Source organism: Egretta garzetta, unplaced genomic scaffold (assembly GCF_000687185.1).
Source record: "Egretta garzetta isolate BGI_Z169 unplaced genomic scaffold, ASM68718v1 scaffold18, whole genome shotgun sequence".
NCBI classification, from domain to species: domain Eukaryota; kingdom Metazoa; phylum Chordata; class Aves; order Pelecaniformes; family Ardeidae; genus Egretta; species Egretta garzetta.
Window position 1 is genome coordinate 3,029,270 of NW_009260616.1, and position 14,095 is coordinate 3,043,364.

General features: G+C 37.6%; 1 protein-coding gene across 1 annotated transcript in view; it reads right to left on the reverse strand.

Moving 5' to 3' along the window:
• ROS1 (ROS proto-oncogene 1, receptor tyrosine kinase) overlaps positions 1–14,095 on the reverse strand; it is a 72,723-nt gene that overhangs the window by 33,455 nt on the left and 25,173 nt on the right. Inside the window, exons 19-29 of the mRNA XM_009645228.1 lie at positions 12,618–12,832; positions 12,124–12,288; positions 11,359–11,520; positions 10,267–10,529; positions 9,320–9,383; positions 8,478–8,680; positions 7,525–7,736; positions 6,722–7,008; positions 5,621–5,797; positions 2,950–3,167; positions 2,154–2,295 (exon numbers count right to left, since the gene is read on the reverse strand). Coding sequence (XP_009643523.1) covers positions 2,154–2,295; positions 2,950–3,167; positions 5,621–5,797; positions 6,722–7,008; positions 7,525–7,736; positions 8,478–8,680; positions 9,320–9,383; positions 10,267–10,529; positions 11,359–11,520; positions 12,124–12,288; positions 12,618–12,832 — 2,108 coding nt within the window. The remainder of the gene's footprint in view (positions 1–2,153; positions 2,296–2,949; positions 3,168–5,620; positions 5,798–6,721; positions 7,009–7,524; positions 7,737–8,477; positions 8,681–9,319; positions 9,384–10,266; positions 10,530–11,358; positions 11,521–12,123; positions 12,289–12,617; positions 12,833–14,095) is intronic.

Here is a 14,095-nt window from a genome sequence, read left to right on the forward strand (position 1 = left end):
CATGCATCTTCGGATAATCCTTTTCTTTCTGGGAGATGACAAGAGCTTCAGGGCAATGGGGACAGTAGCTGCCCTGCAGCTGCAAACAGGCAGAGTGAAGCAGGGAGTGAGCAGAAGCATCTTCCTGCCCAAATTAAGGTATTTCCAACCACAGGAGACACATAGCTCAGACCAGTAGTATTCTCAAACAATAAAAACATTTTGAACTGTGGCTGCCTATGAATCTCAGTTGCCCTTGTGGCATCTGAGAAAAGCTTCTGGGCCATGCTGGTTTTGAGGACAGATGGGAGACGTGCTGGTACTCACAGTGCCAGCGCCTGGGTCTGCATTAAACTGCAGCGGAGAGATGAGTTCCCTCACTATGATATACCCCAGGTTTCATCAAGTATGACAAGATGAGCAGCCGGTAGGTTTGGACTCAAACAGAGGTCTGGACCCACAAAAAACCCCAGCATTGCTGGTTTCTATTTAGTTAGGGAACAAAGGCAGTACCAGATCTATGTTCTGCAATGGAAACCCCAGAACAGGGTGGAGAGGATAACTAGGAAGGTTGGAAGATGCATGCAAGAGGAGAAGACACAGTAAGAAATATACCAGTGATCAGGCGAAACTGTAGCTTGCTATGATCAGCTAGATAATCAGCTGAATAGAGCTACAGATCCCTCATCATATAACACAGGCAGAATCCACAGTACAACTGTTACAGAAGCCCCCATTTCTTGTTCTGGAAAATGTGCCATAAATAAAACAAGTGTGTTTAACACGATTGAGTTCTCTGAAGAGAACTGAACACTGAAGAGATGGACAGTCCTTTGGAGCATAAAACGGAAAGGGAAATTTGCAAAATCCCAAACCCAAATCAGGAAGTGGAGGAGGTGTTAACCTAGACACATTTCATGAGCTACATCATTGGGTAATATAGCACACATATATATTATGTGAGCTGAAAACTGGCTTTATAAACTAGACTTACTACAGATGTATGGGCTCAGATCTCATATAAGAAACAGCCAGCTTGAATAATAAGCTATATAGAATTTAGATGCTCTTGATCATGCTTTCTTTTCTCTTTTCTTTCATTTCTCATTCATTCTGTCAAAAGCAACTTTATACTTGACAGAAAACCTTTAAAATAAAATGCACCTTTCACTTGCACTGCATCTTGTCTCTTATGGGCAGCACTATGTGCAGGTTTTCCCCAAACATAGCCTTGGCTTGTCACTTTGTGAATGCTTCCTGATTTTCCAGAAAGTGAGCTCTTCTCCTGTTATCCTTTTCTAGGCTGCAGCTATCTGCTCCCTTAGGCTCTGCTACAAGCTCTTGTCCCTGTCCTCTTCCATTGCGTCAGCAGGCCACACCTTGTCACAGAACAGAGAGGTGGTTCCACTTAAACAAAATTACATTTGGCTGCTTTGCCACCGTGTCTTGGCCTCCTGCCTTCACTTATACCTCTCACCCACCAAAGTTTCTTATCTTCCTTCTACCATAATTAGATAAGCTAACTGATGCATTTATTTACTTTTAGATAATCCCTAACCAGTCCACTTTCTGTCCTAAATGGCACAGTGAACATTCAAGTTCAAAGCACTACTTCTAGTTTTCTTCTTCTGGTGTGTGAAAGGGACTGAGAAGGGCACATAAAAATTCTTGAAGCCAGCTGAAAACGTGCCACTGACATTCAGGCCAAGAGAAGTAAAAATGAAGTGTCGCCTTTTCAGCCTAGTTCACAATAAAACAAATCTGCATTACCCAAAGAAATAGTAATTATGATAATAATGTGAAGCCAAGGGGAAAAATATTAATGCTGAATGAATATATAGCACACATATTTAAACATACATAACTGCATATATATTCAAATACAACTTACTAAAAATGCAGTCCAAGGCAGAAACTGCAACTGTTTAACCACTTTTTAGCCATTGTTTATCTTTCCTCAGGAAGCCAATGAGCAGAAGCATTAAAGAATACATACATGTCTTATGAATCTTACAGATTCATCAAGTCTGGTTGCCAAAACCTTGTGAAGATCTACACAGGTTACATTTTAAGCTGAAAATTTCTCTTTCCGATTTGCAACCCAAACTCACATACACTTTCCTTGAACTGAGATGAGAATTCTCTTCAAACTCAGAATAAAATGTGAAACAAACCTCCATATAGAGTTGTGGCAATTGTCTCTTTTCCCACAGGCAGCACTTCCTCATCTGAATAGTAGTTTTTCACTGCAACTTGTATGACATAACTTGAAAATGGCTGTAGGTTGTCTATGATGGCTATAGGCCTCTGAAACTCCTGTAATATGAAATCAGGTGATAAACGTGTATTGTTAGAAAAGAGATCCATATGTCACACCAATCCTCTGTCAAGGAAATGAGTGTTAAAAAATAATACCGTAGTGCTTTTGTATTCTAATACACTTTAGTGTTTAAAAAAAGAATGTTAAAATGATAGTTTGTGTAATAGGTCACTACAAAAAATGCATACCCAAAACCAAGCTGAGGTGTAATTAGCATGGCCACAATAGCACATTATTCAGTGGCTAGTACTTAAATAGGAAATAGCAAAGTCAAAGAAAATGTAACAGAAGAAAAAATTACTAAGGCAAGTAAAAATACCACAAAAAACATAAGGGCAAGCCTTATGGTTGCTGGAGAGTCTCAAGAGTTATTTAAACAGATTAATATCAACCACAACTGATCTTTTTTCAAGTAGAAACTGAAGACCCATTTCAACAGGATTGTAGCAAAGGCATGTTAAAAAGTAGAGGAGCACTTGCACAAAGGAAATTAAATACCAAACAGAAAGGGGAATTATTCTTGGGGAAGTAGAAGTGGAAAAACTCCCTGATAGAAAGTTACAGAATGGTTTATAAAATTACTAGAAATGATATCACATTCCTTGCTTATATATGATATCACATGTATTTTTGTTCCAAAATAGCCTTACCAATGTTTTTTGCTGTAGAGCAGACAAACTGTAGCTTGAGTTCCTGTGGTTGTTAGTCACTTGTCTGAGAAATACCAGATATGTCGGCGTAGGCTGAGATATGCCGGGGCATAGCTGATGTGGTGTGGCAGGTGGGAAGCTTAACGTAAAACTGGTGTTCATTGTCTCAAGAATAGTAGGTTTCTCAGTGTTTGGCAATAGAATCAGGCATTTTTTATCTAGGAAAGACATCAAAAAAAATTTAAAAAAATTATTACTGCTGGACCAATCCAAACTTGCATGGGATTCTACCACCATTCCTATGAGAAAGCATAACCACAAAGCATTCTCTCTGCTTTCACAAACAGAAACAGGAAAAAATCCCACCTGAATGTACTTTGTTTGATTACTTTCACAGACACAAAAATAGCAGCTATCAAAGTAAAGTCTCATTTATCTTTGATAAGATACAGATTTACTAAAGGCACAGGTTTACTAAAGAATTTAGGTTCCTCTTTAAGTACCTAAATACCTTAGAAATCCAGATCGTAGTTGCTGTGTTATCAAGGGCAGTACATACAGATGAGTCCTCACTAGATAGTCACAGGAAAGACAGATATGCAGAATAGAGAGTACCTTTCTCTAGCAATTAAATGTTATCTCTCTTTTCTTCCAAACAGCTTTTCATGTGTAAAGCTCACAGTAACAAGAGGGAATAGGGAGACAAATTTTGGAAGGATAAAAGGAGTCTATAGGGAGAAAACAATAGAAAACTACTCTCTGACAGTAAACAAAAAGTAACAAAAGAAAACACCTCATCACTTGATGTACTTTTAAAAACAAATTAAAAATATATTAATTGGACTTGCTGCCAAGAAGGAAAAGATTAAGGCACATGCGTAGGGAAGATGGTACAAGGACAAATGTTTGCCCTTAGGCCAGAACAGTTGACCACATGGTTGAGATCTTTTCATTGCTACCAAAGTCAGGTTCATGCATATAAGGGAAGGAGAATAAAAAAGTCTGTTCAAGAGAAATAAATGTAAGGTTGAATCTTTGTCAATTTTATAGTTACCTAGAGTAGTAAAACTCCCATGGAAAAGTCCCAGATGGAATAAAGAATTGAGTCATTTTCAGAGTAAAATTTTCTGTCAGGCAGTTCCATAGAAATGTGTTTACCCTGACAAAAAATCCTTCACTACATATTCAGTCCCCTTCCTCCTAACCCTGAAGAGAAATCATTCTCTCACATATTCTGTGACAGGACAATAATTTTCACTGAGTACTTCTGATGTGCTAAATGATCAACTGACATCACATCTCTGGATGGCAATTAAATAGGTTAGATTGAAAGGAAACTCTAGCAGTACTCCTTGCTCACATCCCTAAAGCAATAAAAAGTATGTCAGTCAACCCAGCTGGTCTTTGCAAACATCACTTTTTCACATATACACCACTTGCTTTCAGTACTGAGAGGGAGAAGAAAAAAATTTTTTTTCTTATTTTAGTATGTTCATTTACTTTTATCTTAAACTTGTGTGAATAATTCTGTGCATTGCCCTCCCCCCATCTGCCAAATGCCAAGACTGTGTATGCCTCAACATTAATTTGCAGCAGTCAATATAAATAAGAAGAGCTCTGTGGGGATCTGGTTAGAAATAAACCCTTTGGACTGAAATTCAGTTCTTCCCTTTCTGCACCAGCTAAACCTGGGGCTCTAACAAGAAACCTTATCGCTGGGGATAGGGATTGGTACATTCTGTACCAGGGCCAAACCAGACTCCTGCACCAATGCCAAGCCCACACAGACCTCATGGGAACAAACTTCCCCAAAGTGCTGGTAAGAATAGCCTGGGCACTGGTCAGGGCAGCTGCAGGCAGGAGTAACTACTGGCTGCCCAAAACAATGTGAAATTCTTTTATTCCAAAGAAGTCCATCCTGTTAAAATATTCTCTTGTATATTTGTCAGATTCTTATGCAAAACTGAAGTTAAAGAAGTATTTTCAATATATATATCACGCTAGTAGCTGTTCAAAATGTCTGCATTTACAAAGATAATTCCTATAGGTACCAGGAATCCTAACTTTCTATTAAAACTAATTTTTATTCCTTTCATTATCATTCTACCATGATTCATTTAAAATATTAGGAGTTCTAAGTGAAGCCTGGGTCTACTATAATGTAAGCTGTAATTGCCTCTCAGGTACATCTTTATGAATCATTTTAATACACAGAGTTCTTATTGCTTTGTCTTTGGAGGTGCAGATATTTTTTTCAGCTTTGCATACTTGTGAACAAAACCAGAAATCTGTATCATAACAGGGATCATTATCAAACTCTTGCTACAACACTTTGTGGACACATTTCTTCTTTTTCTGTGCTTTAATATGCACCACATTTTCTAAATCTCCAGGTTTGACACAACTTTGAAAATAGGCATGGTTTGGAATTAACATCCTGACCCTTTGAAACACAGGCGGTATTCATCATCATGACCTCCATGGGATCCAACACAAGGCCAGTCCTTATATTCATCCTTTTAAAAATGTGCATAGTGAATTTTTTCCCTCTAGAAGAGACCTGAATCCATAAAGCATACTTTACATAAATATACATAGCATGATTTGCAACTCAAATATGTGCTCCGAAATAAATTTGTTACATTTACAAAATAACCCAAACGCCCTCTACCTGGGTACAATTGTGCCGCTGAGTTGTAGGCTGAGATTTTCAGCTCATGATTTGCTCTCTTCTGAAGAAAGTGTCTTGTGCTTTCTTTATTTGCTAGCCAAATTTCAGCGTATTCCTTTGTTTCAATGCTCCAGTATATAAATTTCTTATCTACAGTCAAGCTGCCAATTTTCTTACCTGTAGGAAAACACTGTAGAGTTAAGCTTCAGAATAAACCCTGAGCAGACAATTTTACAAGAGCAGATGGGTGCTTGTATTCACAGTGAGTCAATATGGGTGAGTATCTTGGTCATACTGTATCTTCAAAGACCTCCCCTACAAAAGAGACTTCTGATATTTTCCAATAGGTCTCATGAAGCTGAGACACTTTGTTATTTCAGTTTACAAGTGTAGATTTAAAGGCTTTTTATTATCCATAATTATGAGAACTACAATTCTATTAGCAAACACCAGAAATAAAACAGAAGAGCAAGAGTTGTCTATAGAAACTTTCATCATCTTTCCAAGATGAAAACCACAGTGCTCTGTCATCTCCCAGGAACAATTAAGACAGCTCCTCTGGTAACATAACAGCTTTACCAGCACTCCTCCAGAATCGAACTGAAAACTAAGCAACCAAGATTAAATGTTGTCCTTTCAAGAAGTGCAATGTAGATAAGTTGTCATACAAGACTCTACCTGCATGAAGTAACCCTCCCCACGTCTGCAATGCCACTTTTAGGCATAACTCAAGACTGTATGGTATTGTTTCATTGAGATAAACTGTAATAGATGTGTCTAATATGAAACCCTATTAAAATAATCTGTTAATACTATAAGCAAAATGTATTGACAAGTAGCATTTGAGGCTGTAGTGTCTCCATTTGATTTACATCTTACTAGATGCATCAGTAAATATCCTCACACTGCTCTTTCTCCTAGTTTGTATCAACAGGGTACACAACTGAAAACACAGAACACAAACATTTTGTCCATCTTGCCCAAAGATGAATCAATTTTGTTAAGAAAGTGCTTCATGAATGCTATTTTGCTGAAATGAACATTGTTCAATGGAAGAGGAAGAATCACAGACTACCTAGAAACATAACAGAGCCCTCAGACCTTGAAAACCTGGTATTTTGGTAATTCTCCAGCAGTGGCAACCATCCACATCTGAGGCCCATATTTCATCTCTTCCTCTGATAAGGAGCAGCTGGGGATTCTTGGAGTCAGACACATCTATACTCATAGGTCTTCCTAGCTCTGCTTCTGCCACGTTACAGGTGCAGTAGTTCCTCATCTGTTCTTCTGCTGATAGGTATCCCAAAATGTGGTGCACGGTGTTATTCAGAATATCATAATAAAACATGCGGCTGCCATAATCAAACTCTTCCATCCAGTACAAGCGGCTATCAAATAAAATGCATTGCTTACAGTAGAAAAACTTCCATCTGAGCAATCTGCCCTAAATGCAGTCCTGTAAGTGACTCAGTCACAAGCCTCACAAACATTTAAAACAAGGTAACTACAGAAGCATACTTGCAGAGTGTTTCCAGGTGTTTAAAGGAAATTTTTGAATGGCAGTTCACAATAACTGACTATTCTGAATAAAAAGGTTACTGTAAAAATTTTTGTTGTCTGGTGCTGACTTTCATTTGCATCACTTAAATAGAAGAACCTGTCAGTATTTAAGTATCTTTTGAAATCTTTACTCAAACACAGATATCTTTCTGAAATTAGATATGTCCAAGCTCAACTATCAGTATAAAAGTAGAACTACATCCAGAAATTTCTGAGATCTACACATTGCAAAAGACTTATATACTATTAAAAGTCCTTTTCGATCCTTAACAGTTGTTGATTTCATCAAAATCAACCATGTTTAAAATATGCTTTTAAAATGTTATTATTGATACCTGCCTTACCTTAAGAAAGGATATGACAACAGAGACGATACAGTTGAATTACTTTTATCCAACGGTATGTTCAAGGCTTTTAGAGATTTTATCTTGAGCTCAAGGTCAATAACAAATATTTGGGTTTCATTCCATGGTGTTTTCAGGGCAACAAAGAGATGTCTTGCAATCCAGTCAACTGTGATGGCTGTGGCATTGTGAAGATATGCATCTTTGAAAAACTTTGGAAAAAAATAAAAACATTACTAAAACTGCTTGAGAGCAGAATGTTCCCACCTGATGCTAGGACATTATGAAATTAGATTTGTTTCCAAAATAATTTCTACTTGGCAAGTAGAAGTCAAAATATAAAGAGATAACATGGAATGATGAGTCCAATATTTTTATAGAAATGAAAAGTATTGTTTCACAAATATCAATTGTTGCTTCCATGTTGCTTCCATATTCTTGAAATGGGAATGAAATCAAGTTAAATAAAATTAATTTTGATAAAACATAGTTTTCCTTTATTTAATAGCATGAATTTTAAATTAAATATCTGTTGAAATACCTTATCAACAAAGCAGACATCAGTGAAATCATACATGTTTAATAGAACAACTTTACCAATGGCATTCTCTGGCCTATTCTAATAGCTATTAATGACAAAAAGACTGAAGTCCAAATTTTATTATATTATACATATTTTTATTGGACTGCTAGAAAGGAAAATTATCCAACTAATTTCTTTCATATTACATCTCATACAAACTGACAGTCATTAAGAAAATTGTGTCTTTCCAGTTCTGTTTTCCCGACTGTATTTTGCCATTAAATGTGTTTTGTTCATCATGCTGCTTTTTTTCCTGTTTTAAATATGCAATTTTGTCTTCTTCAAAAACATATTTACCCCCAAAATAATGACAATAATAGCCACATATTTTCCTAGATTGTCTCAAGCAATGGAATGAACAAAGGAATACCTGAAACTTTGAAGTAGTCTGTACATTCAGAAGAAAAAGAGAATCTTCTATGATATAGTACGCTTTGTGATCATTAGCAGTGTAACAGATGTCCTTTACATTTGTCTTTGCTGAAAGTTCCCATATGGTATGATTATTGTCTATGTCGGTAAGAAACAACTTGTTGGCAGAAACACTAATAAGAGTCGGAACAGGGAAAAGATCTGGAAGGAAAAGGACACAGCAGAATTTACAAAAAAACATTCTAGACAACAGCAGTCATTCATAAGGAAAGCAAGTAAAACATAAAAATAAATTATGGCCCTGCACAAATTCTATTTGGCCGTATGTCACAGCAAATAAAATAATGAGACACCTTCTTATCACACATGCAAACTCCTAAGATTTTTTCAGTGCCATTGTGGATGCTTACCTAACAAATTTAAGCCTAGTAAAAATAGATTTGTTCATTTAATTACCTCTAACACCCCAACTAGAAATAGCCTATGATCCCTAGCAGATCTCTAACTCTTCTGATTACCTTTCACAGCCCAATTAGAAATATTCTATGATGTCTAGCACTACAATGCAGATTATAGATCAATATGTGCTGTTCTATACTACCAATATAGCATAGTTTTGAGGAAAGACTTGAAATTCCTGACATTTAATTTAATGATAAGAAATGTGTTAATCATTTCATGTCAGAAGCTCTAACTGTTTCCTCTGTGGTATCTATTGTAGGGCGGCACAAATGTCACACAAAGTGTCGGAGGTTATTTATCAGATTACCAAATTCCTGTACTATTGATTTCATCAGCTATTACACACAAACCATGAGATGGCATCTAAGTCATCCATACCTGATGAATTCCTCTCTGCTATAGCAGACAAAGGTCCTGGACCCACAGCGGTAAAAGCTTGCACCTATGGGACAGGAGATCGTTACATATGTTAAGTAGCAGCAAAAATGATTGCATTCAAGAACCTGTAGAGTCATAGTTAATGACAAAAACAGAACCAGATGCCCTGGCTGCTCAGCTAGGAACATATGTATGTGCTCTGTTTCACTTAAGGCTGTGCTGGTCAGTTCAAAGGCTACATTCAGGGTTGGACCATGGCTATGAAGAGAATTTTAAGCAGTGGCCCAGAGAGTGATAATTCATGCTGCATCTATCAATTAGAGCTCAAAGGACACCAGACAGTCTTGTCTCCTCCCCAAGGCTGGAGCAATTCCTACTGTAGGTTGATGTTGCAACCAACATGGTGCTCTTCCCCAATCAGTACCTGATCTATTACATGCTCTCGTGCTTTTAACTTGTCTTTCAAGCACATGTTCTGTGTGTTCCAAACCTGTAATCACAATGAAAACATGACCTGTTGACAAGTTTTAATATGGAAGTCTCTTTTTATGGAAGCCATCTGAGTCCTTGCGTTTCTCCACCAGTGGAACTTCTCTTGATCTTTGTCTCTGTTTTAATGGCCTGTCACCCTCCACCAGCTCAGTCAAATCTGTTTAACTTGCAGCTTTTAGCAGTGGTTTTGGGAGATGTCTAGAAAAGTTTCTTCAGGGCTTTGCCAAACCTGTATAATATTGCAGCATTGTTTTCCACCACCTCATTTAGTGAACAATACAATACGTAGAAAGGTTAAGCCAGGTATCCAAGGGTGAGTCAGTGAATCAGCAGTTCCACAAGTAGAAACCATGAGTTCTTGCCCCGAGCCCAATACCATCTCCTAGGCAAACACATCAGGCTGCACTGATAACATCTACCATCTAGCATGAGATAAGTTCAGTAATTTTTCATACCTGAAACCTTACTGTGAGGCTGGGAAGCACATCCCTGAGAGAAAAGAGCATCAGGGTGGGTTTAACATTGCTCACATTCCACTCCATGAAAGCGTCAGCAGTGCCACTGTGACTCAGTAGTTGATAGTAAACCCTGAACTGCATTAATACTCCATTGTCCCTTTCAGGTCTGTCCCACCTGAACTCCACAAGGACTTTCTCATCACTTTCATGTAGGTTATTTTGTAACACATATATTCTAGGGTTTGTAGGGGCTGAAGGAACTGTATTACAAAAAAATAAAAAACACAAACAAAGTACTCCTATTAAAACACAAACTCTACCTCGTAATAAACTCTTTTTTGTTTTGATCCTGAGCTTTACAACACCAATGCTGACAGAGACAGATTGCAATTGGTGAGGTGTAAATTACAGAAAAGTCTAAAACTTCATGGTAATTCCTTTCTGTTTTTCATTGGTGTGTAGGTATCTGATTTTAACTTGCTTAGCAAAAAAAAATCTGTATAAACAGAGACAAATGCACTCCTCCACTCAGATTGGGACATAACTATTTAGCCAAGTCCTCTAGGTAACAATGGAGATGCAAGAATTTTCACAACACAGAGCATACTCTATCCCCTCTTAACCACTTCAGAACCTACTGCAGATCATAAGCTTTCTCAGCACCCCAGTCACCCAACACTATATTTTAGCTAACTTAACTTTGACCTGTATGAGAGCAAAAATAAACACTGAAGTAAAAAGTAACAAGTGTATAACATTTATTAAAAATGTAATGAGTGGTTAAGATATTGCATGCAGCCTTTGATGGTCATTGTAATGGATCTCAATTTCTCTTTCTTGCTCATAGTCATAGGCATGTGGTAGATATATTGTCATGAATTTTCTGTTCCAAATTCTATTACTACAATTGTGTGCATTTATGTGTGCAATAAATAATTGCTAAAGATAGTCAGGAACATGTCCTTGCAACTCTGCCTACAGCTGACTAGCCCTGGAAGCTGCTCATTCGTCTCCAGGATTTCACTTGCTGACATAGACCTTGTCCCAGTACCCATTATAAGTGAGGCATGGGATTTAAAATTCTAGTACCTCCTTCAGGGGCTCGAAGGGATACAGATGTTGTTGGTGCATTGCCCCAGTATGTGTATGGAGTGACGGTAAAATCAAAGAGTGCAAATGGTTCCAGCCGATCAACTCGGTAGGATGGCACTGTCAGGTTATGGGGATAGAGGCACTGTTCACTCTCCAGAGACTGTGAATGAAATAAAACAGAATAAAACAAAACAAAACATTTTTTTCCCTCTCAGAAAGGCCTTCAGTTTTCCAAAAGTCCCCTCACCAAGCTGGTCAACTAAGTCAAGACAGAGCTTCTCTTCCTGTGAGTGATCCTTGTTTCACCAATTCCAGTGGCACTGTAGTGATACGTAGCAATCTGCTAGCAATCTGCCCTTTGAATTTAAAGTAAAGCTTGCCAAATGTGCTAAAATTAAGTGTGGATGAAGGCTAGATTTCACATTCAGGCAAAGGCCGTCCCACTGGCAGCTCAGAGGACACTTCTGTCTCTGAGTTACTGTGAAAAGCTTGCTCACACATCTTTGGGCGCTGGGAGCTCCTTGCCTGGCACTTCACACCCCAGCAGCTAGCCCAGAGCTACTGCTAAGCCTGTGTTCTTCCCATGCTGCCCTCAGTGATGGAGAAACAGGACAGCTTGCTTTATATTTACAGTTTAGTTTGGTTGCTTGACCGATTTGTAAATGCTGAAGAAGAAACAAACTGTATTTCTATTTAAAAATAGATACAACAGCAAGTAGATGCAGTAATACATGTAGATAATAAGGAGGGATTGCATGAATATCCTCACTTGTAGAGCTTTTGATCCCACACAGTAAAAGACAGTTCCCCATTCCACATTTGTGGAGGGACTCCAAGTGATGTGAAAACTTGAAGAATTTCCTTTAATCCTGAAGGAAGACTCTGGTACTGAATCTGGAATCACTTTTGGTGTAAAAGAAAAATTTCCTGTCCATAAAGAGAGGAAGAAATAATCACTTCAAGAATATGAGCAATAGGTAGACTTTTCAAACCTGACTTAAAACATTAAAGTACTATGGAAAATCCTGTAAACTGTAATTAGATAGAAACAATGTATAACAGTACAATGTGTTCTTTTTAGCCATACCCACCAGCTTTTCTAATTGCACATTATCCAGGTATAGCCTGATATATTTATTAATAAGTTGCTATTGTTCTTATCCTTTGTCTAATGACTAAAGAATTTCAAGAATGAAGAATTACAGGCTGACAGTGACTACCTTCTTTGAGGGGTTTAGTTAAAGAAAATAATGTACCTGGAAAAGGTTTAAGTGATGTGTGAACAAGGGTAAAGGCTGCAAACTCTGCTGGTTGTGAGAAGGGAATGCTAAGGCTCTGGCTGACTTCCTGAGTTGTAATGAACTGAAGACTATTAATCCAGAACAGACGACCACTGTAGTATTCCAGTGCACCCTGAGATATTTCTGAAGTACTCCATGCTGCAAATTCTGTGATGATGGCATTACCACAACTGTGAAAACATGTATGAAATTAGCAAACTGAAAACACATGTGTAGAGAGAACAAGACTTATGCAATGTTTGACACATCAATAACTTTCTCATCATTCAAATTCTTAATACTCATGTAGCAGGCAGGAAAACAATTCAGAAAGTCCCCTTTAAGTTCTCTAAAGCAGAACACTTTTTAGAATGGCACATTGCAGGAGCACCAAAAAAATAACCCCAAACCCTTCATTCCCTTGATTTTACTAGAAAACAATTATAAAATGGCTTAATATTCTGATGCATGGATGTAGAAAATTGAGTAATTTTAAAAATCAGCCCATCTTCTCTCAGCAGTTCCACTGAAACAGTGGAGTCTACTTCACAGCATGAGATTAGTTATACTTCATTAGAGCAGGTCCTCAGATGAATTTGACCCTGCTAGTTTCCTGATTATTTATTAAACTCTATTAACATTTTCCTCCAAGGGGATCACCAGTGGTTTAATCTGTCTTGTTACTTCTATGTCAAAACTTACAGGTCTTTTTTAGTTCCAATTTTTCTTCTGGGGAAGAGATTAAATATGTTGTAAGAGACATCATTTTGCCATCTCAGAAATGTCTTTCAGCTTAGGCACATGTTATCCAAAACAAATTTGGAAAAGCTTTGACATGCCATCAGGTCCATTAGGATGGATTACTTCTAATCTCTCTATTCTGGCATGCCAGGGACAATGATTTATGGCTGCCAATTGGTTCACAATGGAGCTGCATGTTCTAGCAAAAACTAATCAACATATTTTGATTCTTTAAATGTTTGCCATTAATCACAGCAAGTCTAAAATCAGTCAGAAAATTCAGCTGATTGCACACAAAGACAGCCTGCAACATTATGAGCACATGTAAATACAGATACTGTTCAATTAAGACGTTTAATCTGATGTTTGAAAAAAAAATTGACACTCTCCATATGAAAAGGAGCAAAAATACATAGTTTCATGATCTACCACTGATCATGCACTTGGCACTTAAAACCAAATTGCCATTTTCCTCAAGGTCTTGCTATATATTCAAGCTGACCCATTAGCATGGTTTGGTTTGGCTAGGTTTCGGTGTGTTTTGTTTTGGTTTAAACTTTGCCTTTCAGGAATAATGAAGACATTCTGTGCTCAGGATAATCAAAAGGAAAGCCTGCTGAGTACTGCTTGCTCAGATGAGAAAGTGAGGTCAGTTCAAGTCCTAAGCTCCAAGCAAGATGAAAAGGTTACAGGTCTAGGCACTTGAAAACTGT